This window comes from Oncorhynchus gorbuscha, linkage group LG20 (assembly GCF_021184085.1).
Source record: "Oncorhynchus gorbuscha isolate QuinsamMale2020 ecotype Even-year linkage group LG20, OgorEven_v1.0, whole genome shotgun sequence".
NCBI classification, from domain to species: Eukaryota; Metazoa; Chordata; class Actinopteri; order Salmoniformes; family Salmonidae; genus Oncorhynchus; species Oncorhynchus gorbuscha.
In genome coordinates this window covers 45,336,237-45,360,734 of record NC_060192.1, presented here as the reverse complement: position 1 = coordinate 45,360,734, position 24,498 = coordinate 45,336,237, and the positions used below count along the sequence as shown (strand labels likewise).

The window sequence follows — 24,498 nt, the reverse complement described above, 5'->3', positions numbered from 1 at the left end:
CTATAGTCCTCAGCTATAGTCCTCAGCTATAGTCCTCAGCTATAGTCCTCAGCTATAGTCCTCAGCTATAGTCCTCAGCTATAGTCCTCAGCTATAGTCCTCAGCTATAGTCCTCAGCTATAGTCCTCAGCTATAGTCCTCAGCTATAGTCCTCAGCTATAGTCCTCAGCTATAGTCCTCAGCTATAGTCCTCAGCTATAGTCTCAGCTATAGTCCTCAGCTATAGTCCTCAGCTATAGTCCTCAGCTATAGTCCTCAGCTATAGTCCTCAGCTATAGTCCTCAGCTATAGTCCTCAGCTATAGTCCTCAGCTATAGTCCTCAGCTATAGTCCTCAGCTATAGTCCTCAGCTATAGTCCTCAGCTATAGTCCTCAGCTATAGTCCTCAGCTATAGTCCTCAGCTATAGTCCTCAGCTATAGTCCTCAGCTATAGTCCTCAGCTATAGTCCTCAGCTATAGTCCTCAGCTATAGTCCTCAGCTATAGTCCTCAGCTATAGTCCTCAGCTATAGTCCTCAGCTATAGTCCTCAGCTATAGTCCTCAGCTATAGTCCTCAGCTATAGTCCTCAGCTATAGTCCTCAGCTATAGTCCTCAGCTATAGTCCTCAGCTATAGTCCTCAGCTATAGTCCTCAGCTATAGTCCTCAGCTATAGTCCTCAGCTATAGTCCTCAGCTATAGTCCTCAGCTATAGTCCTCAGCTATAGTCCTCAGCTATAGTCCTCAGCTATAGTCCTCAGCTATAGTCCTCAGCTATAGTCCTCAGCTATAGTCCTCAGCTATAGTCCTCAGCTATAGTCCTCAGCTATAGTCCTCAGCTATAGTCCTCAGCTATAGTCCTCAGCTATAGTCCTCAGCTATAGTCCTCAGCTATAGTCCTCAGCTATAGTCCTCAGCTATAGTCCTCAGCTATAGTCCTCAGCTATAGTCCTCAGCTATAGTCCTCAGCTATAGTCCTCAGCTATAGTCCTCAGCTATAGTCCTCAGCTATAGTCCTCAGCTATAGTCCTCAGCTATAGTCCTCAGCTATAGTCCTCAGCTATAGTCCTCAGCTATAGTCCTCAGCTATAGTCCTCAGCTATAGTCCTCAGCTATAGTCCTCAGCTATAGTCCTCAGCTCAGCTATAGTCCTCAGCTATAGTCCTCAGCTATAGTCCTCAGCTATAGTCCTCAGCTATAGTCCTCAGCTATAGTCCTCAGCTATAGTCCTCAGCTATAGTCCTCAGCTATAGTCCTCAGCTATAGTCCTCAGCTATAGTCCTCAGCTATAGTCCTCAGCTATAGTCCTCAGCTATAGTCCTCAGCTATAGTCCTCAGCTATAGTCCTCAGCTATAGTCCTCAGCTATAGTCCTCAGCTATAGTCTATAGTCCTCAGCTATAGTCCTCAGCTATAGTCCTCAGCTATAGTCCTCAGCTATAGTCCTCAGCTATAGTCCAGCTATCAGCTATAGTCCTCAGCTATAGTCCTCAGCTATAGTCCTCAGCTATAGTCCTCAGCTATAGTCCTCAGCTATAGTCCTCAGCTATAGTCCTCAGCTATAGTCCTCAGCTATAGTCCTCAGCTATAGTCCTCAGCTATAGTCCTCAGCTATAGTCCTCAGCTATAGTCCTCAGCTATAGTCCTCAGCTATAGTCCTCAGCTATAGTCCTCAGCTATAGTCCTCAGCTATAGTCCTCAGCTATAGTCCTCAGCTATAGTCCTCAGCTATAGTCCTCAGCTATAGTCCTCAGCTATAGTCCTCAGCTATAGTCCTCAGCTATAGTCCTCAGCTATAGTCCTCAGCTATAGTCCTCAGCTATAGTCCTCAGCTATAGTCCTCAGCTATAGTCCTCAGCTATAGTCCTCAGCTATAGTCCTCAGCTATAGTCCTCAGCTATAGTCCTCAGCTATAGTCCTCAGCTATAGTCCTCAGCTATAGTCCTCATAGTCCTCAGCTATAGTCCTCAGCTATAGTCCTCAGCTATAGTCCTCAGCTATAGTCCTCAGCTATAGTCCTCAGCTATAGTCCTCAGCTATAGTCCTCAGCTATAGTCCTCAGCTATAGTCCTCAGCTCCTCAGCTATAGTCCTCAGCTATAGTCCTCAGCTATAGTCCTCAGCTATAGTCCTCAGCTATAGTCCTCAGCTATAGTCCTCAGCTATAGTCCTCAGCTATAGTCCTCAGCTATAGTCCTCAGCTCAGCTATAGTCCTCAGCTATAGTCCTCAGCTATAGTCCTCAGCTATAGTCCTCAGCTATAGTCCTCAGCTATAGTCCTCAGCTATAGTCCTCAGCTATAGTCCTCAGCTATAGTCCTCAGCTATAGTCCTCAGCTATAGTCCTCAGCTATAGTCCTCAGCTATAGTCCTCAGCTATAGTCCTCAGCTATAGTCCTCAGCTATAGTCCTCAGCTATAGTCCTCAGTCCTCAGCTATAGTCCTCAGCTATAGTCCTCAGCTATAGTCCTCAGCTATAGTCCTCAGCTATAGTCCTCAGCTATAGTCCTCAGCTATAGTCCTCAGCTCAGCTATAGTCCTCAGCTATAGTCCTCAGCTATAGTCCTCAGCTATAGTCCTCAGCTATAGTCCTCAGCTATAGTCCTCAGCTATAGTCCTCAGCTATAGTCCTCAGCTAGTCCTCAGTATAGTCCTCAGCTATAGTCCTCAGCTATAGTCCTCAGCTATAGTCCTCAGCTATAGTCCTCAGCTATAGTCCTCAGCTATAGTCCTCAGCTATAGATCCTCAAAGTAAGTCCCAAATTCACTGTCCTCTTAACCAAATTCACTGTCCTCTGAACCAAATTCACTGTCCTCTTAACCAAATTCACTGTCCTCTGAACCAAATTCACTGTCCTCTGAACCAAATTCACTGTCCTCTGAACCAAATTCACTGTCCTCTGAACCAAATTCACTGTCCTCTGAACCAAATTCACTGTCCTCTGAACCAAATTCACTGTCCTCTGAACCAAATTCACTGTCCTCTGAACCAAATTCACTGTCCTCTGAACCAAATTCACTGTCCTCTGAACCAAATTCACTGTCCTCTGAACCAAATTCACTGTCCTCCGAACCAAATTCACTGTCCTCTTAACCAAATTCACTGTCCACTGAACCAAATTCACTGTCCTCTTAACCAAATTCACTGTCCTCTGAACCAAATTCAAGCAGAAATTCACCGCCAACCTGAATGAACATTTTCTTTGCACTTTGCTAGTAAAAGACAGGAGAACGCAGCCAGATTAGAGTCCATTGGATTCAGATGATAGGAGGACACCCCTGTGTCGCTCCTCAGTCAACTGTCCTCCGTCCAACGAACAAAATAACAATACATCCATCCATAGTACAATATAAAACACATTCAAATGCACAGCTCTCCGTGAACTCTTGAAACAATCCAACCGTGACTATTTGATTCACACAGTATCATTAATTTAGTCACGTTTTCATCTGTCTGCAAACCTCCAACAGTGTCTGTGCTCCCAGGGTTCCGTGGGAACGTCGCTTCCTGGAGATTACCACAGATAAATTGTTTTGACCCCTGTGGTAGCGCAGCCATCCAGACAATGTCATGAATTGGGATTGAGTCTTCCCGCTGGGCCTCAGCGCCTACAAGTCACCTGTCGCCAGAATTCCACCTTCTCTCATTCTTCCACTACAAATGCTTGGTAAACAACAGGTGTAGACTAACAGGGAAATGCTTGGTAAACAACAGGTGTAGACTAACAACAACAGGTGTAGACTAACAACAACAGGTGTAGACTAACAACAACAGGTGTAGACTAACAGGGAAATGCTTGGTAAACAACAGGTGTAGACTAACAGTGTAATGCTTGGTAAACAACAGGTGTAGACTAACAACAACAGGTGTAGACTAACAGTGAAATGCTTGGTAAACAACAGGTGTAGACTAACAGCAACAGGTGTAGACTAACAGTGAAATGCTTGGTAAACAACAGGTGTAGACTAACAGTGTAATGCTTGGTAAACAACAGGTGTAGACTAACAACAACAGGTGTAGACTAACAGTGTAATGCTTGGTAAACAACAGGTGTAGACTAACAGTGAAATGCTTGGTAAACAACAGGTGTAGACTAACAACAACAGGTGTAGACTAACAGTGTAAATCTTTGGTAAACAACAGGTGTAGACTAACAGTGAAATGTCTTGAAAACAAATTCAGGTGTAGACTAACAACAACAGGTGTAGACTAACAACAACAGGTGTAGACTAACAACAACAGGTGTAGACTAACAACAACAGGTGTAGACTAACAGGGAAATGCTTGAAACAACAGGTGTAGACTAACAACAAATTCACTGTCCTCCTGAACGGTGTAGACTAACAAAACAGGTGTAGACTAACAACAACAGGTGTAGACTAACAACAACAGGTGTAGACTAACAGTGAAATGCTCTGAACCAACAGGTGTAGACTAACAGTGAAATGCTTGGTAAACAACAGGTGTAGACTAACAGTGAAATGCTTGGTAAACAACAGGTGTAGACTAACAGTGAAATGCTTGGTAAACAACAGGTGTAGACTAACAGTGAAATGCTTGGTCAACAACAGGTGTAGACTAACAGTGAAATGCTTGGTAAACAACAGGTGTAGACTAACAACAACAGGTGTAGACTAACAGTGAAATGCTTGGTAAACAACAGGTGTAGACTAACAACAACAGGTGTAGACTAACAACAACAGGTGTAGACTAACAACAACAGGTGTAGACTAACAGTGAAATGCTTGGTAAACAACAGGTGTAGACTAACAACAACAGGTGTAGACTAACAACAACAGGTGTAGACTAACAGTGAAATGCTTGGTAAACAACAGGGGTAGACTAACAGTGAAATGCTTGGTAAACAACAGGTGTAGACTAACAACAACAGGGGTAGACTAACAGTGAAATGCTTGGTAAACAACAGGTGTAGACTTACAACAACAGGTGTAGACTAAAAGTGAAATGCTTGGTAAAAAACAGGTGTAGACTAACAGTGAAATGCTGACTGATGGGTCCTTGGTAAACAACAGGTGTAGACTTAACAACAACAGGTGTAGACTAACAGTGTAATGCTTGGTAAACAACAGGTGTAGACTAACAACAACAGGTGTAGACTAACAACAACAGGTGTAGACTAACAACAACAGGTGTAGACTAACAACAACAGGTGTAGACTAACAACAACAGGTGTAGACTAACAGTGTAAATCTTTGGTAAACAACAGGTGTAGACTAACAGTGAAATGCTTGGTAAACAACAGGTGTAGACTAACAACAACAGGTGTAGACTAACAACAACAGGTGTAGACTAACAACAACAGGTGTAGACTAACAACAACAGGTGTAGACTAACAGGGAAATGCTTGGTAAACAACAGGTGTAGACTAACAGTGAAATGCTTGGTAAACAACAGGTGTAGACTAACAACATCAGGTGTAGACTAACAACAACAGGTGTAGACTAACAACAACAGGTGTAGACTAACAACAACAGGTGTAGACTAACAACAACAGGTGTAGACTAACAGTGAAATGCTTGGTAAACAACAGGTGTAGACTAACAGTGAAATGCTTGGTCAACAACAGGTGTAGACTAACAGTGAAATGCTTGGTAAACAACAGGTGTAGACTAACAACAACAGGTGTAGACTAACAGTGAAATGCTTGGTAAACAACAGGTGTAGACTAACAACAACAGGTGTAGACTAACAACAACAGGTGTAGACTAACAACAACAGGTGTAGACTAACAGTGAAATGCTTGGTAAACAACAGGTGTAGACTAACAACAACAGGTGTAGACTAACAACAACAGGTGTAGACTAACAGTGAAATGCTTGGTAAACAACAGGGGTAGACTAACAGTGAAATGCTTGGTAAACAACAGGTGTAGACTAACAACAACAGGGGTAGACTAACAGTGAAATGCTTGGTAAACAACAGGTGTAGACTTACAACAACAGGTGTAGACTAAAAGTGAAATGCTTGGTAAAAAACAGGTGTAGACTAACAGTGAAATGCTGACTGATGGGTCCTTGGTAAACAACAGGTGTAGACTAACAACAACAGGTGTAGACTAACAGTGTAATGCTTGGTAAACAACAGGTGTAGACTAACAACAACAGGTGTAGACTAACAACAACAGGTGTAGACTAACAGTGTAATGCTTGGTAACAACAGGTGTAGACTAACAGTGAAATGCTTGGTAAACAACAGGTGTAGACTAACAGTGAAATGCTTGGTAAACAACAGGAGTAGACTAACAGTGAAATGCTTGGTAACAACAGGTGTAGACTAACAGTGAAATGCTTGGTAAACAACAGGTGTAGACTAACAGTGTAATGCTTGGTAAACAACAGGTGTAGACTAACAGTGTAATGCTTGGTAAACAACAGGTGTAGACTAACAACAACAGGTGTAGACTAACAGTGAAATGCTTGGTAAACAACAGGTGTAGACTAACAGTGAAATGCTTGGTAAACAACAGGTGTAGACTAACAGTGTAATGCTTGGTAAACAGCAGGTGTAGACTAACAGTGTAATGCTTGGTAAACAACAGGTGTAGTGAATGTGTTTCCACAGCTCCAGAGTCCAATGGCAGCGATCTTTACACCACTCTAGCCGATGCTTGGCATTGCCCATGTTGATCTTAGGCTTGTGTAAGGATGCTTGGCCATGGAAACCCATTTCATGAAGCTCACGACAAACTGACGTTGCTTCCAGAGGCAGTTTGGAACTCAGTAGTGTGTGTTGCAACCGAGGACAGACTATTTTTACACACATCAGCACTCGGTGTCCCATTCTGTGAGCTTGTGTGGCCTACCACTTCGCGGGTGAGCCGTTGTTGCTCCTAGACATTTCCACTTCACAATAACAGAACTTACAGTTGACCGGGGCAGCTCTAGCAGGGCAGAAATGTGATGAACTGACTTGTTGGAAAGGTGGCATCCTATGACGGTGCCACGTTGAAAGTTACTGAAGTCTTCAGTGAGGCCTCTTCTCTCTTCCCATGTTTGTCTATGGAGATTGTACGGCTGTATGCTCTGGTGTGGGTGAAACAGCCAAATCCACTCATTTAAAGGCGTGTCCACATACTTTTGTATATGCAGTGTAGGTGTGATGGGCTGAGAATAGCCGAGGGGTGGTTTAGCCGAAGGCTGGGTTTAGCTGAGGGCTGGGTTTTGCCGAGGGCTGGTTTATCCGAGGGCTGGGTTTATGGGTTTAGCCGAGGGCTGGTTTAGCCGAGGGCTGGGTTTAGCCGAGGGCTGGGTTTTGCCGAGGGCTGGTTTATCCGAGGGCTGGGTTTAGCCGAGGGCTGGGTTTAGCCGAGGGCTGGTTTAGCCGAGGGCTGGGTTTAGCCGAGGGCTGGTTTAGCCGAGGGCTGGTTTTGCCGAGGGCTGGTTTAGCCGAGGGCTGGTTTAGCCGAGGGCTGATTTAGCCGAGGGCTGATTTAGCCGAGGGCTGGTTTTGCCGAGGGCTGGTTTTGCCGAGGGCTGGTTTTAGCCGAGGGCTGGTTTAGCCGAGGGCTGGGTTTAGCCGAGGGCTGGGTTTTCCGAGGGCTGATTTATCCGAGGGCTGGGTTTAGCCGAGGGCTGGGTTTTGCCGAGGGCTGGTTTTGCCGAGGGTCATGACCTGTAATAGCTGGAGCGAAAACACCATATAATCAGGAATAGTGTAGATGTTAGGAATAGATGTTTCAGTACCTTGTCATGTGGGATGTATATCTAACTACATTCTGAGTGGAACACATTTCAAATTGTAGAATAAAAATACTTTTGTCCTCTGAAAACGGGGTGGATGGGAAATTATACAAAATTATAAGAATGAAATATAATAGTAAAAATATTGTCCCTGGACACGCAGACACAAAGGTTATGCTATGATATTATATTCAGAATGTTAGGCCTATGTAGAATAGCAGGTCATGCTATGCTCACTCATCTCTCTCTCTCTCTCTCTTTCTTTCTCTGTCTTTGTCTCTCTCTCTTTCTCTCTTCCTATCTCTTTCTATCTCTGTCTATCTATCTCTCTCTCTCTCTCTCTCTCTCTGTCTTTCTCTGTCTTTGTCTCTCTCTCTTTCTCTCTTCCTATCTCTTTCTATCTCTGTCTATCTCTCTCTCTCTCTCTCTCTCTCTCTGTCTTTCTCTGTCTTTGTCTTCTCTGTCTTTCCTATCTCTCTCTTGTCTATCTCTCTCTCTCTCTCTCTCTCTCTCTCTCTCTCTCTGTCTTTCTCTGTCTTTGTCTCTCTCTTTCTCTCTTTCTCTCTCTCTCTCTCTCTCTCTCTCTCTCTCTCTCTCTCTCTCTCTCTCTCTCTCTCTCTCTCTCTCTCTCTCTCTCTCTCTCTCTCTGTCTTTCTCTGTCTTTGTCTCTCTCTCTTTCTATCTCTTTCTATCTCTCTCTCCCTCTCTCCCTCTCTCCCTCCCCTCCCCAGGATGCCTCACCAGTACCCAGCTCTGACCACAGAGCAGAAGAAGGAGCTGCAGGAGATAGCAGAGAGGATCACGGCTCCGGGGAAAGGAATCCTGGCTGCAGATGAGTCCACCGGTCAGTGGCTGTGTGTGTGTCTAACGTGTGTGTCTAATGTGTGTGTGTGTCTCTAACGTGTGTGTGTGTGTGTCTAGTGTGTGTGTGTGTCTAATATGTGTGTGTGTGTGTGTGTGTCTCTAACGTGTGTGTGTGTGTCTAATATGTGTGTGTGTGTGTGTGTCTAATGTGTGTGTGTGTGTGTGTGTGTGTGTGTGTGTGTGTGTGTGTGTGTGTGTGTGTGTGTGTGTGTGTGTGTGTGTGTGTGTGTGTGTGTGTGTGTGTGTGTGTGTGTGTGTGTGTGTGTGTGTGTGTGCAGGCAGCATGGGTAAGCGTCTCAACCCCATCGGGGTAGAGAACACAGAGGAGAACCGTCGTCTGTATCGCCAGCTGCTGTTCACGGCTGATGAGAGAATGGATGCTTGTATTGGTGGAGTGATCTTCTTCCACGAGACTCTCTACCAGAACGCTGATGACGGGACCAACTTCTCCCAGCTCATCAAGGACAGGGGGATTGTAGTGGGCATCAAGGTAGGGACACACACACACACACATTAGACACACACACACATTATCAGAAACACACACACACTAGCAGACACACACACACATTAGCAGACACACACAAAATTAGCAGACACACACACACATTAGCAGACACACACACATATTAGCAGAAACACACACACATTAGCAGACACACACACACATTAGCAGACACACACACACATTAGCAGAAACACACACACATTAGACACACACACATTAGCAGAAACACACACACATTAGCAGACACACACATTAGCAGAAACACACACACATTAGACACACACACATTAGCAGAAACACACACACATTAGACACACACACATTAGCAGACACACACACACATTAGCAGAAACACACACACATTAGCAGACACACACATTAGCAGACACACACATTAGCAGACACACAAACACACATTAGCAGACACACAAACACACATTAGCAGACACACACATATTAGCAGACACACACACACATTAGCAGACACACACACACATTAGCAGAAACACACACACATTAGCACACACACACACACACACACACATATTAGCAGAAACACACGCACATTAGCAGAAACACACACACATTAGCACACACACACACACACACATATTAGCAGAAACACACACACATTAGCAGACACACACACACATTTATTAATACCCAGTGGATTAGTTTAGTTTAAGGACACTGAGGTCACCAGGCAGAGAGAGAACATACAGGGCGACACACACGGTGAGTGTTAACCTCAAATGTTTGATCAATCTTCTTCCGTGTTTGTTTGCTGTGAGAGTGTTGAAAAGAGAGCAATGCCACCACTGTTTCCACTGTTTCCACTGTTTCCACTGTTTCCACCCAATGATGTATACAAACCCTGGATTAACTGATTCTATGTATTGGCCATTGAGAGGTTTTGAAGCCACCGGTCGGCCATATTGGTACTGCCCAGTAGGAGCTGGATTAATTGATTCTATGTATTGGCCATTGAGAGGTTTTGAAGCCACCGGTCGGCCATATTGGTACTGCCCAGTAGGAGCTGGATTAATTGATTCTATGTATTGGCCATTGAGAGGTTTTGAAGCCACCGGTCGGCCATATTGGTACTGCCCAGTAGGAGCTGGATTAATTGATTCTATGTATTGGCCATTGAGAGGTTTTGAAGCCACCGGTCGGCCATATTGGTACTGCCCAGTAGGAGCTGGATTAACTGATTCTATGTATTGGCCATTGAGAGGTTTTGAAGCCACCGGTCGGCCATATTGGTACTGCCCAGTAGGAGCTGGATTAACTGATTCTATGTATTGGCCATTGAGGGGTTTTGAAGCCACCGGTCGGCCATATTGGTACTGCCCAGTAGGAGCTGGATTAATTGATTCTATGTATTGGCCATTGAGGGGTTTTGAAGCCACCGGTCGGCCATATTGGTACTGCCCAGTAGGAGCTGGATTAACTGATTCTATGTATTGGCCATTGAGAGGTTTTGAAGCCACCGGTCGGCCATATTGGTACTGCCCAGTAGGAGCTGGATTAACTGATTCTACGTATTGGCCATTGAGGGGTTTTGAAGCCACCAGTCGGCCATATTGGTACTGCCCAGTAGGAGCTGGATTAATTGATTCTATGTATTGGCCATTGAGGGGTTTTGAAGCCACCGGTCGGCCATATTGGTACTGCCCAGTAGGAGCTGGATTAACTGATTCTATGTATTGGCCATTGAGAGGTTTTGAAGCCACCGGTCGGCCATATTGGTACTGCCCAGTAGGAGCTGGATTAACTGATTCTATGTATTGGCCATTGAGGGGTTTTGAAGCCACCGGTCGGCCATATTGGTACTGCCCAGTAGGAGCTGTTCTCCATAGGAATTAATGAAATTCTACCCTATTTCAATTAAATGTTTCAAGGACAAAATTATAAGTTTTTAAGTATTTTGGGGTTGTAGTGGGGACAGTAACATTAGTCATCTCAGAAAATGATATGTTAAATTCACATAATATAATTGAAAAGTATACATCAGGATGTCTGTAATATAGAACGTGTGGCAAAAGATAATGTATGTTTACATTTCAGTAATTTAGGAGACTCTGTTATCCAGAGAGACTTCCAGGAAGTACATTCATCTCCAGATAGCTAGGTGGACCAGTCATAGTCAGTACATTCATCTCCAGAAAGCTAGGTGGACCAGTCATAGTCAGTACATTCATCTCCAGATAGCTAGGTGGACCAGTTATAATCAGTACATTCATCTCCAGATAGCTAGGTGGACAGTCATAGACAATACATTCATCTACAGATAGCAAGGTGGACCAGTCATAGTCAGTACATGCATCTCCAGATAGCTAGGTGGACCAGTCATAGTCAGTACATTCATCTTCAGATAGCTAGGTGGACCAGTCATAGTCAGTACATTCATCTACAAATAGCTAGGTGGACCAGTCACAGTCAGGACATTCATCTCCAGATAGCTAGGTGGACCAGTCACAGTCAGTACATTCATATCCAGATAGCTAGGTGGACCAGTCATAGTCAGTACATTCATCTCCAGATAGCTAGGTGGACCAGTCATAGTCAGTACATTCATCTCCAGATAGCTAGGTGTACCAGTCATAGTCAGTACATTCATCTCCAGATAGCTAGGTGGACCAGTCATAGTCAGTACATTCATCTCCAGATAGCTAGGTGGACAGTCATAGTCAATACATTCATCTACAGATAGCAAGGTGGACCAGTCATAGTCAGTACATTCATCTTCAGATAGCTAGGTGGACCAGTCATAGTCAGTACATTCATCTCCAGATAGCTAGGTGGACCAGTCATAGTCAGTACATTCATCTCCAGATAGCTAGGTGGACCAGTCATAGTCAGTACATTCATCTACAGATAGCTAGGTGGACCAGTCATAGTCAGTACATTCATCTCCAGATAGCTAGGTGGACCAGTCATAGTCAGTACATTCATCTCCAGATAGCTAGGTGTAATTACATGTAATTTAATTATAATAATCCCACAGCAAAGTAATGATCCCGCTATTGAATGGTTTGGTAATATGGACAGCCTAGCTATTGAACGGTTTGGTAATATGGACAGCCTAGCTATTGAACGGTTTGGTAATATGGACAGCCTAGCTATTGAACGGTTTGGTAATATGGACAGCCTAGCTATTGAACGGTTTGGTAATATGGACAGCCTAGCTATTGAACGGTTTGGTAATATGGACAGCCTAGCTATTGAACGGTTTGGTAATATGGACAGCCTAGCTATTGAATGGTTTGGTAATATGGATAGCCTAGCTGTTGAATGGTTTGGTAATATGGACAGCCTAGCTGTTGAATGGTTTGGTAATATGGATAGCCTAGCTATTGAATGGTTTGGTAATATGGATAGCCTAGCTATTGAACGGTTTGCTAATATGGACAGCCTAGCTATTGAACGGTTTGGTAATATGGATAGCCTAGCTATTGAATGGTTTGGTAATATGGATAGCCTAGCTATTGAATGGTTTGGTAATATGGGTAGCCTTGCTATTGAATGGTTTGGTAATATGGATAGCCTAGCTATTGAATGGTTTGGTAATATGGATAGCCTAGCTATTGAATAGTTTGGTAATATGGATAGCCTTGCTATTGAACGGTTTGGTAATATGGACAGCCTAGCTGTTGAATGGTTTGGACTAGACACATGTTTTTGTACATTGTAAAGGACACGGTGCAACCTTTGCTGCTGACAGGCTATTTGTCTGCGCTACAGCAAAGCCAAGCCAGCCGTGCTCAGGCCATGGCTCTCACAGCTAGGGAAAGTGAGATAGGCTACAATGACTCATGAGCGCATCGGACACGGAACACAAATACAAATGTAATAACAGCACAACAAAATAGATAAACAAGTTATTTCTTTATCAGGTACCTTTCATTATAGGATAGACACTTGTGGTTTCTAGCTGCACCAATGGAAGCAGTGGAGTGAAATAATGGGTGAGTTCGTTTCGCATGGCCCGATGCCCCGGGTGGGTAGAGATTTCTATTTAGGATACATGGAATGGTCCAAAATGAGCAAACCCAGACCACATGGGGTTACATTGGTCATGCAAAATGAATTCACCCAAAACTTTAGTGGTCAAAAGCATTAATCTTGGGGCAACGGGTGGAGCGGGGTTCCAAAACGCAATCATATCACGCAATTTAAAATGTATTTACTGTAAATTATCTTTATTTTATAATTTTTTACAGACTCGCAAAAAAATAAGTGAAACTTGGCACCCCCTGTTTTTAATTTGCTCCATCGCTCAGGCGGCCAAGTGTAGGCTACAGCGAACAGCTGATTGGCCTCACTCAGCTCAGTCGTGACTCAGGAAGAGGAAGAACTCTGCAGGTGTTTCTGATTAATAAGTCATGTCATCCTGGTGGCTGGTAACTCAGCACGTCATCTCAGAGGGGATCTCGAGGCATTGACACGGAAACTGTCGGAAGTTACCACTACGGATTTCCATCTTCAAGCCCAGATATATCATACTTTGACTAGAACGATGACTTATTGACTTCACATTGTTGTGCTCATGGGTATTACAACTATCTCTGTCTGTCTGTCTGTCTGTCTGTCTGTCTGTCTGTCTGTCTGTCTGTCTGTCTGTCTGTCTGTCTGTCTGTCTGTCTGTCTGTCTGTCTGTCTGTCTGTCTGTCTGTCTGTCTGTCTGTCTGTCTGTCTGTCTGTCTGTCTGTCTGTCTGTCTGTCTGTCTGTCTGTCTGTCTGTCTGTCTGTCTGTCTGTCTGTCTGTCTGTCTGTCTGTCTGTCTGTCTGTCTGTCTGTCTTGTCTGTCTTGTCTGTCTTGTCTGTAGGTGGATAAAGGTGTTGTCCCACTGGCCGGAACCGATGGAGAGACCACAACCCAGGGTGAGAACACACACGGTCAATCACCAACCCAGGGTGATAACACACGGTCAATCACTATTGGTTGTACATAAGCACATAACTTGATTACTACATAACCGTGTGTGTGTGTGTGTGTGTGTGTGTAGGTCTGGATGGCCTGGCAGAGCGTTGTGCTCAGTATAAGAAGGATGGAGCAGACTTCGCTAAGTGGCGTAGCGTCCTGAAGATCAGCGACAACACCCCCTCAGAACTCGCCATCATGGAGAATGCCAACGTACTGGCACGCTACGCCAGCATCTGTCAACAGGTAGGGTGTGTGTGTGTGTGTGTGTGTGTGTGTGTGTGTGTGTGTGTGTGTGTGTGTGTGTGTGTGTGTGTGTGTGTGTGTGTGTGTGTGTGTGTGTGTGTGTGTGTGTGTGTGTGTGTGTGTGTGTGTGTGTGTGTGTAACACCCCTGTGTGTGTGCTTTTCAGAACGGCATCGTTCCCATTGTGGAGCCTGAGATCCTTCCTGACGGAGACCATGACCTGAAACGTTGTCAGTACATCACTGAGAAGGTAATGGCCCAACCTGGCGACCCCGACCCAACCTGGCGCCCCTGATCCAACCTGATGCCCTTTACCCAACCTGGTGACCCTGACCCAACCTGGTGCCCTTTACCCAACCTGGTGCCCTTTACCCGACCTGGCGCCCCTGATCCAACCTGGTGCCCTTTACCCAACCTGGCGACCCTGACCCAACCTGGTGCCCTTCACCCGACCTGGCGACCCTGACCCAACCTGGTGCCCTTTACCCGACCTGGCGCCCCTGACCCAACCTGGTGCCCTTTACCCAACCTGGCGACCCTGACCCAACCTGGTGCCCTTTACCCAACCTGGCGACCCTGACACAACCTGGTGGCCTTTACCCAACCTGGCGACCCTGACCCAACCTGGTGCCCTTTACCCAACCTGGTGACCCTGACCCAACCTGGTGCCCTTTACCCAACCTGGCGACCCTGACCCAACCTGGTGCCCTTTACCCAACCTGGCGACCCTGACCCAACCTGGCGATCCTGACCCAACCTGGCGCCCTTTACTCAACCTGGCGACCCTGACCCAACCTGGCGACAACCTGGCGACCCTGACCCAACCTGGCACCCTTTACCCAACCTGGCGATCCTGACCCAACCTGGCGACCTTTACCCAACCTGGTGCCCTTTACCCAACCTGGCGACCTTTACCCAACCTGGTGCCCTTTACCCAACCTGGCGACCTTGACCCAACCTGGCGACCCTGACCCAACCTGGCGACCCTGACCCAACCTGGCGCCCTTTACCCAACCTGGCGCCCTTTACCCAACCTGGCACCCCTGACCCAACCTGGCGCCCTTTACCCAACCTGGCGACCCTGTCCCAACCTGGCGATCCTGATCCAACCTGGCGACCCTGACCCAACCTGGCACCCTTTACCCAACCCAACCTGGCGACCCTGACCCTACCTGGCGCCCCTTTACCCAACCTGGCGACCCTGACCCAACCTGGCAACTTGTTGAACATGATATGAGTTTCGGACCTCTCTCTTTCTCTGTCTCTGTCACGTTCGTTGGAATAATGATCGGACCAAGGTGCAGCTCGATACGGTTTCCACATATTTATTGTGGTCCTTCTGTAGCTCAGTTGGTAGAGCATGGCGCTTGTAACGCCAGGGTAGTGGGTTCGATCCCCGGGACCACCCATACGTAGAATGTATGCACACATGACTGTAAGTCGCTTTGGATAAAAGCGTCTGCTAAATGGCATATATTATTATTATTATTATTATTATTATGAAGTGAAAACATAGAAAAAACAAGACAATAAACAAACAATGAATCGTGACTACAGAGGTGCTACTCACTCTAAACAATATCCCACAAACATCAGTGGGAAAAATAACTACTTAAATATGATCCCCAATTAGAGACAACGATTAACAGCTGCCTCTAATTGGGAATCATACAAAATAAAGAACATAGAAAAAACTCAACTAGAACCCTACATAGAAATAATAAACTAGACTGACACCCCAGTCACACCCTGACCTACTCCACCATAGAAAATAAAGGCTCTCTATGGTCAGGGCGTGATAGTACCGTGACAGTAGGACTCCGGCCGGAGCTGGACTGGACACCGTGTTTGGACTGGGCATCGGCGCAGAGGAAGGCTCCTGCATTGGGGCTGGAGGTTCTGGACCATGGGCCGCATCAGGAGGCTCCGGAATGTGGACCGTCTCAGGAGGTTCCAGACTTTGGACCGTCGTTGGAGGTTCCGGACTGTGAAACGTCGCCGGAAGCTCTGGACTGGGAACCGTCTCCTTAAGCTCTGGACTGGGGAGGCACACTGGTGACCTGATGCGTGGGGCCGGCACAGGTGACACCGGACTGGTGGCACGCTCTTGAGGGAGAGTGCGAGGAGGAGGCACAGGACGTACTGGGCTGTGGAGGCGTACTGGAGACCTGGTGCGTAGAGCTGCCACAGATGGTGCCGGACTGAGAAGGCGTAGTGGAGACCTGGTGCGTAGAGCTGCCACAGATGGTGCCGGGCTGAGAAGGCGTACTGGAGACCTGGTGCGTAGAGCTGCCACAGATGGTGCCGGACTGAGAAGGCGTACTGGAGACCTGGTGCGTAGAGCTGCCAAAGATGGTGCCGGGCTGAGAAGGCGTACTGGAGACCTGGTGCGTAGAGCTGCCACAGATGGTGCCGGGCTGAGAAGGCGTACTGGAGACCTGGTGCGTAGAGCTGCCACAGATGGTGCCGGGCTGAGAAGGCGTACTGGAGACCTGGTGCGTAGAGCTGCCACAGATGGTGCCGGACTGAGAAGGCGTACTGGAGACCTGGTGCGTAGAGCTGCCACAGATGGTGCCGGGCTGAGAAGGCGTACTGGAGACCTGGTGCGTAGAGCTGCCACAGATGGTGCCGGACTGAGAAGGCGTAGTGGAGACCTGGTGCGTAGAGCTGCCACAGATGGTGCCGGGCTGAGAAGGCGTACTGGAGACCTGGTGCGTAGAGCTGCCACAGATGGTGCCGGGCTGAGAAGGCGTACTGGAGACCTGGTGCGTAGAGCTGCCACAGATGGTGCCGGGCTGAGAAGGCGTACTGGAGACCTGGTGCGTAGAGCTGCCACAGATGGTGCCGGGCTGAGAAGGCGTACTGGAGACCTGGTGCGTAGAGCTGCCACAGATGGTGCCGGGCTGAGAAGGCGTACTGGAGACCTGGTGCGTAGAGCTGCCACAGATGGTGCCGGGCTGAGAAGGCGTACTGGAGACCTGGTGCGTAGAGCTGCCACAGATGGTGCCGGGCTGAGAAGGCGTACTGGAGACATGGTGCGTAGAGCTGCCACAGATGGTGCCGGGCTGAGAAGGCGTACTGGAGACCTGGTGCGTAGAGCTGCCACAGATGGTGCCGGGCTGAGAAGGCGTAGTGGAGACCTGGTGCGTAGAGCTGCCACAGATGGTGCCGGGCTGAGAAGGCGTACTGGAGACCTGGTGCGTAGAGCTGCCACAGATGGTGCCGGGCTGAGAAGGCGTACTGGAAACCTGGTGCGTAGAGCTGCCACAGATGGTGCCGGGCTGAGAAGGCGTACTGGAGACTTGGTGCGTAGAGCTGCCACAGATGGTGCCGGGCTGAGAAGGCGTACTGGAGACCTGGTGCGTAGAGCTGCCACAGATGGTGCCGGGCTGAGAAAGCGCTTTTCAACACGCCTGCACTGCAACATACTCCTTTCCGAAATCTCTGTCCGGAATCTCTCATTACCTTCCTCCATCAACTCCATCGACTCCCCCTCACTCCCCGTTTCCGCCGACCACACCATGTGTTCAGGCTGTCTTTTGGGCTTTCTCTGTGGCCGCGAACCCTGGCGTTGTCGCTGTCCTCCTTTTTCTCCTGTCGTCTGTTTCCACGGCAGGCTTTCGTGTCTTGCCAAGACTTCTTCCCAAGTCCAGGATATTCTCTCCTCAACCTCCTCCAAAGACCAGGATGCCATCTCCTCCCGGGCTGCTTGGTCCTGGTGTGGTGGTTCTGTCACGTTGTTGAGTTCCACATCATTTATTAAAAGTGAAACTTAGCAAAACGAAACAATAAACAAACAACGATCCGTGACTACAGAGGTGCTACGTACACTCACTCTAAACAATATCCCACAAACACCAGTGGGAAAAATAACTACTTAAATATGATCCCCAATTAGAGACAACGATTAGGTTCTGTCTGCGGTGTACAAGGCCCTATCAGACCACCACGTCTATCTGTCTGTCTGTAGGTTCTGTCTGCGGTGTACAAGGCCCTATCAGACCACCACGTCTATCTGTCTGTCTGTAGGTTCTGTCTGCGGTGTACAAGGCCCTATCAGACCACCACGTCTATCTGTCTGTCTGTAGGTTCTGTCTGCGGTGTACAAGGCCCTATCAGACCACCACGTCTATCTGGAGGGGACCCTGCTGAAGCCCAACATGGTGACTCCCGGACACTCCTGCCCCCAAAAATACACTAACGAAGAGATCGCCATGGCTACGGTCACTGCCCTCCGCCGCACCGTACCCCCTGCCGTCACAGGTACACACAGACACACACAGACACACACAGACACAGACACACACAGACACAGACACACACAGACACACACAGACAGACACAGACACACACAGACACACACAGACACACAGACACACACACACACAGACACACACACACAGACACACACAGACACACACAGACACAGACACACACAGACACAGACACACACAGACACACACAGACACACACAGACAGACACAGACACACACACAGACACACAGACACACACACACACAGACAGACACAGACACACACAGACAGACACAGACACACACAGACAGACACAGACACACACAGACAGACACAGACACAGACACACAGACTGGCATGCATGCTCACATAGACACTTTATATTTGTGTGATTGTTTTACATTCTGTCAATATCTAACTGAATGTGCGTCTATCCCTCCTTCCTCCACCCTCCCTCCCTCCTCCCTTCCTTCCTTCCTCTCTCTCTCCCTTCCTTCCTTCCTCTCCCTTCCTCCCTCCCTTCCTTCCTCTTCTCTCTCTCCCTCCTTCCTCCACCCTCCCTCCTCAGGTGTGACGTTCCTGTCAGGGGGCCAGTCAGAGGAGGAGGCCAGTATTAACCTGAATGCTATCAACACCTGTCCTCTGGGTAAACCCTGGGCCTTGACCTTCTCCTATGGTCGTGCCCTGCAGGCCTCAGCCCTCAACGCCTGGAGAGGAGAGAGAGACAACGAGAAGGCTGCTGCCGAGGAGTTCATTAAACGGGCTGAGGTGAGTTGAGGAGGGGGGTGGGGGTACATTAAACGGGCTGAGGTGAGTTGAGGAGGGGGGTGGGGGGTACATTAAACGGGCTGAGGTGAGTTGAGGAGGGGGTGGGGGGTACATTAAACGGGCTGAGGTGAGTTGAGGAGGGGGTGGGGGTACATTAAACGGGCTGAGGTGAGTTGAGGAGACGGGGTGGGGGTACATTAAACGGGCTGAGGTGAGTTGAGGAGGGGGTGGGGGGTACATTAAACGGGCTGAGGTGAGTTGAGGAGACGGGGTGGGGGTACATTAAACGGGCTGAGGTGAGTTGAGGAGACGGGGTGGGGGTACATTAAACGGGCTGAGGTGAGTTGAGGAGACGGGGTGTGGGTTCATTAAACGGGCTGAGGTGAGTTGAGGAGACTGGGGGGGGTTCATTAAACGGGCTGAGGTGAGTTGAGGAGACGGGGTGGGGGGGGGGGGGTACATTAAAGGGGCTGAGGTGAGTTGAGGAGACGGGGAGGGGGTACATTAAACGGGCTGAGGGAGTTGAGGAGACGGGGTGGGGGTACATTAAACGGGCTGAGGTGAGTTGAGGAGACGGGGTGGGGGTACATTAAACGGGCTGAGGTGAGTTGAGGAGACGGGGTGAGTTGGGAGACGGGGTTCATTAAACGGGCTGAGGTGAGTTGAGGGAGACGGGCTGAGGTGAGTTGAGGAGACGGGGTGGGGTTCATTAAACGGGCTGAGGTGAGTTGAGGAGACGGGGTGTGGGTTCATTAAACGGGCTGAGGTGAGTTGAGGAGACGGGGTGGGGGTACATTAAACGGGCTGAGGTGAGTTGAGGAGACGGGGTGGGGGTACATTAAACGGGCTGAGGTGAGTTGATTAATTAAACGGGCTGAGGTGAGTTGAGGAGACGGGGTGGGGGTACATTAAACGGGCTGAGGTGAGTTGAGGAGACGGGGTGGGGGTCATTAAACGGGCTGAGGTGAGTTGAGGAGACGGGGTGGGGGTTCATTAAACGGGCTGAGGTGAGTTGAGGAGACGGGGTGGGGGTTCATTAAACGGGCTGAGGTGAGTTGAGGAGACGGGGTGGGGGTGTGGGTACATTAAACGGGCTGAGGTGAGTTGAGGAGACTGGGTGGGGGTTCATTAAACGGGCTGAGGTGAGTTGAGGAGACGGGGTGGGGGTGGGGGTACATTAAAGGGCTGAGGTGAGTTGAGGAGACGGGGTGGGGGTACATTAAACGGGCTGAGGTGAGTTGAGGAGACGGGGTGGGGGTACATTAAACGGGCTGAGGTGAGTTGAGGAGACGGGGTGGGGGTTCATTAAACGGGCTGAGGTGAGTTGAGGAGACGGGGTGGGGGTTCATTAAACGGGCTGAGGTGAGTTGAGGAGACGGGGTGTGGGTTCATTAAACGGGCTGAGGTGAGTTGAGGAGACGGGGTGGGGGGTCATTAAACGGGCTGAGGTGAGTTGAGGAGACGGGGTGGGGGTTCATTAAACGGGCTGAGGTGAGTTGAGGAGACGGGGTGGGGTTCATTAAACGGGCTGAGGTGAGTTGAGGAGACGGGGTGGGGGTACATTAAACGGGCTGAGGTGAGTTGAGGAGACGGGGTGGGGGTGGGGGTACATTAAACGGGCTGAGGTGAGTTGAGGAGACGGGGTGGGGGTACATTAAACGGGCTGAGGTGAGTTGAGGAGACGGGGTGGGGGTGACATTAAACGGGCTGAGGTGAGTTGAGGAGACGGGGTGGGGGTACATTAAACGGGCTGAGGTGAGTTGAGGAGACGGGGTGGGGGTCATTAAACGGGCTGAGGTGAGTTGAGTTGAGGAGACGGGGTGGGGGTACATTAAACGGGCTGAGGTGAGTTGAGGAGGGGGTGGGGGGTACATTAAACGGGCTGAGGTGAGTTGAGGAGGGGGTGAGTTGAGGTGAGTTGAGGAGACGGGGTGGGGGTGTGGGTACATTAAACGGGCTGAGGTGAGTTGAGGAGACGGGGTGGGGGTACATTAAACGGGCTGAGGTGAGTTGAGGAGACGGGGTGGGGGTACATTAAACGGGCTGAGGTGAGTTGAGGAGACGGGGTGTGGGTTCATTAAACGGGCTGAGGTGAGTTGAGGAGACGGGGTGGGGGGTGTGGGTACAAAATAACTCTTCAATACAGGATCTTCTATCTAACTCTACATCGGTCTTCTACCACTTATCCATCTCTTCTATCTTTCAATGTAACGCTTCTCCCTCCCCTCCTCCTCTCCTCCCTCCCCCTCCCCTCCTCCTGTCCTCCCTCTCCTCCCTCCCCCCTCCTGTCCTCCCCTCCTCCCTCCCCCTGTCCTCCCTCCCCTCCCTCCCCCCCTCCCTCCTGTCCTCCCTCTCCCTCTCCCTCCCCCTCCTCTCCACCATCTCCTGTCCTCCCTCTCCACCTCTCCCTCCCCCTCCTCTCCACCATCTCCTGTCCTCCCTCTCCACCTCTCCCTCCCTCTCCTCTCTCCCCTCCTCTCCACCCTCCTCTCCACCCTCTCCGCTCTCCCCTCCTCTCCTCCCTCCCCCCTCTTCTCCTCCCTCTCCCCCCTCCCCTCCTGTTCTCCAGGTGAACGGTCTGGCTGCCCAGGGGAAGTATGAGTCAACAGGAGACGGCGGAGCGGCGGGGCAGTCTCTCTACGTGGCCAATCACGCGTACTGAACACCCCAGGCCACGCCTACATCACAACCCACCGCTGCAGCCCCTCCCCTCACCCACCAACCACAGACCTGCGTTGTCTACCGTATTTTAGAAACAGCATTGTTGTCGTGGCAACATAACGATGTGGTTAATATGAGTATTAATTAGTATGGGGAGTTGATGATGAAGAGGATGCTGAAGGGAGAGAGGGCAGTATCATGAATAAGCTTTACTAAGTCCCAAATGGAGTCCTATTCCCTATATAGACCTGGTCTAAAGTAGTGCACTATATAGGGAATAGGGTGTACAGACCTGGTCTAAAGTAGTGCACTATATAGGGAATAGGGTGCCATAGGGCTCTGGTCTAAAGTAGTGACCAACCAGAGAGATGATGACATCAGATAGGGACCAATCAGATACTAGATTACATCAAACAGTGACCAACCAGAGAGAAGATAACATCAGATAGGGACCAATCAGATACTAGATTACATCAAACAGTGACCAACCAGAGAGAAGATAACATCAGTTAGGGACCAATCAGATACTAGATTACATCTGACAGACACCAGGGTGTGACGTGTTGAGTTCCAGTTAGGAATGAGTAAGAAGAGAGGGATGAGAGAGGAGGGAGAAAGAGGAGAGAGATAGTGAGAGGAGGGAGAGAGAGAGTGAGAGGAGGGAGAGAGAGAGTGAGAGGAGGGAGAGGAGGGAGGGAGAGAGAGAGAAGAGGGAGAGAGAGAACAGAGAGGGAGAGGAGGAGGAAGAGAGGAGGGAGAGTGAGAGAGAGAGAGAGAGGGGAGAGTGAGAGGAGGGAGAGAGAGAGTGTGAGAGAAGAGAGAGAGGAGGGAGGGAGAGAGAGAGAAACAGAGAGAGAGAGAGAGAGAGGGAGGGAGGGAGAGAGAAACAGAGAGCGAGAGAGGAGGGAGAGAGAGAAGAGGGAGAGAGAGAAACAGAGAGAGAGAGAGAGGGAGAGAGAGAGGAGAGAGAGAGAAGAGGGAGAGAGAAACAGAGAGGGAGAGAGAGAGAGGGGAGGGAGGGAGAGAGAAAGAAACAGAGAGAGAGAGAGGAGGGAGAGAGAGAAGAGGGAGAGAGAGAAACAGAGAGAGAGAGAGAGGAGGGAGGGAGAGAGAGAGGAGTGAGAGAGAGAAGAGGGAGAGAGAGGAGGGAGAGAGAGAGGTACCATTGTCAGCTAGAGACTGAACACAAAGGGTGGAAGGAAACACAGACAAACAGCTAACCACTGACCACCAAGTCTCATCCTCTAACCTCTGTCTTTTTCTCACACACCTAACTATCTAGCTATCAATCAGTCAATCAATCGATCAATAAACTACTGATAATAACTTTATTACTTGCCATCTAAAACAGTTGCTGGGAATGGCCAGTGTGTTTTAACAGTTTGTGGGAATGGCCAGTGTGTTTTAACAGTTTGTGGGAATGGCCAGTGTGTTTTAACAGTTTGCGTGAATGGCCCAGTGTGTTTTGTTTGTGGGAATGGCCAGTGTGTTGTCTAGGACTACTGCACTTCTCTGATGATAATAATAGCTTTAAAGTACACAATCAATGTGTTATTGTGTGTTGTGTTGTGGGAGCGACCTTGTAGTTATTATGTGATGCTTCTGTGTCTTACTCACCTCCTCTCCCCCACCGGTGGAACAGTCCGGAGGTGAGGGTGAATCCTATTGGCTGGTCTGGGTGGAGTGTGGGGTTTGTAGGGGGGGCCAGTAAGTCAGTCACTGCTGTGTTGGAATACTGTGACGTTTGTTGATGTTCCTTTGTTTGTTTGTTGTTCTCTAAAGCGCTTGTTGTGATGAATAGTGGGGGGGGGAATTAACAGAAAATCTACAATAAATATGACAAAATAGTTAGAAACATTTGATGTGAATCACTTTCTTCTTCCTCCTACTCTGCAGTCAACAAACAGCCTGTCAATCACAATAGTCTGTTATACAGTAGGTTTATACCAGCCTGTCAATCACAGTCTGTTATACAGTAGGTTTATACCAGCCTGTCAATCAGTCTGTTATACAGTAGGTTTATACCAGCCTGTCAATCACAGTCTGTTATACAGTAGGTTTATACCAGTGTCAATCACAGTCTGTTATACAGTAGGTTTATACCAGCCTGTCAATCAGTCTGTTATACAGTAGGTTTATACCAGCCTGTCAATCACAGTCTGTTATACAGTAGGTTTATACCAGCCTGTCAATCACAGTCTGTTATACAGTAGGTTTATACCAGCCTGTCAATCACAGTCTGTTATACAGTAGGTTTATACCAGTCTGTTATACAGTAGGTTTATACCAGCCTGTCAATCACAGTCTGTTATACAGTAGGTTTATACCAGCCTGTCAATCACAGTCTGTTATACAGTAGGTTTATATTGAAATTGAGGCAGTCAGCAAGACTGATCCGTCTATTACCAGTATGGTATCAGTCGTTAGAGTCCTGGTTAAGGTAGAAAGTCCATGGTAGAAACAGTATGGTACCATTCGTTAGAGTCCTACACAAACCCAGATCAATCTTCACACAATACCCCATAATGACATCACAATACCCCATAATGACATCACAATACCCCATAATGACATCATAATACCCCATAATGACATCA

General features: G+C 48.4%; 1 protein-coding gene across 1 annotated transcript in view; it reads left to right on the top strand.

Annotated features, from left to right (window-relative positions):
- The window catches only part of aldocb (aldolase C, fructose-bisphosphate, b), a 39,419-nt gene extending 16,852 nt beyond the window's left edge, over positions 1-22,567 (top strand). Inside the window, exons 2-9 of the mRNA XM_046317809.1 lie at positions 8,409-8,521; positions 8,820-9,031; positions 13,879-13,933; positions 14,059-14,219; positions 14,385-14,468; positions 18,307-18,481; positions 19,041-19,240; positions 21,810-22,567. Coding sequence (XP_046173765.1) covers positions 8,410-8,521; positions 8,820-9,031; positions 13,879-13,933; positions 14,059-14,219; positions 14,385-14,468; positions 18,307-18,481; positions 19,041-19,240; positions 21,810-21,902 — 1,092 coding nt within the window. The 5' untranslated portion in view covers position 8,409 and the 3' untranslated portion in view covers positions 21,903-22,567. The remainder of the gene's footprint in view (positions 1-8,408; positions 8,522-8,819; positions 9,032-13,878; positions 13,934-14,058; positions 14,220-14,384; positions 14,469-18,306; positions 18,482-19,040; positions 19,241-21,809) is intronic.
- Positions 22,568-24,498: the final 1,931 nt, after the last annotated feature.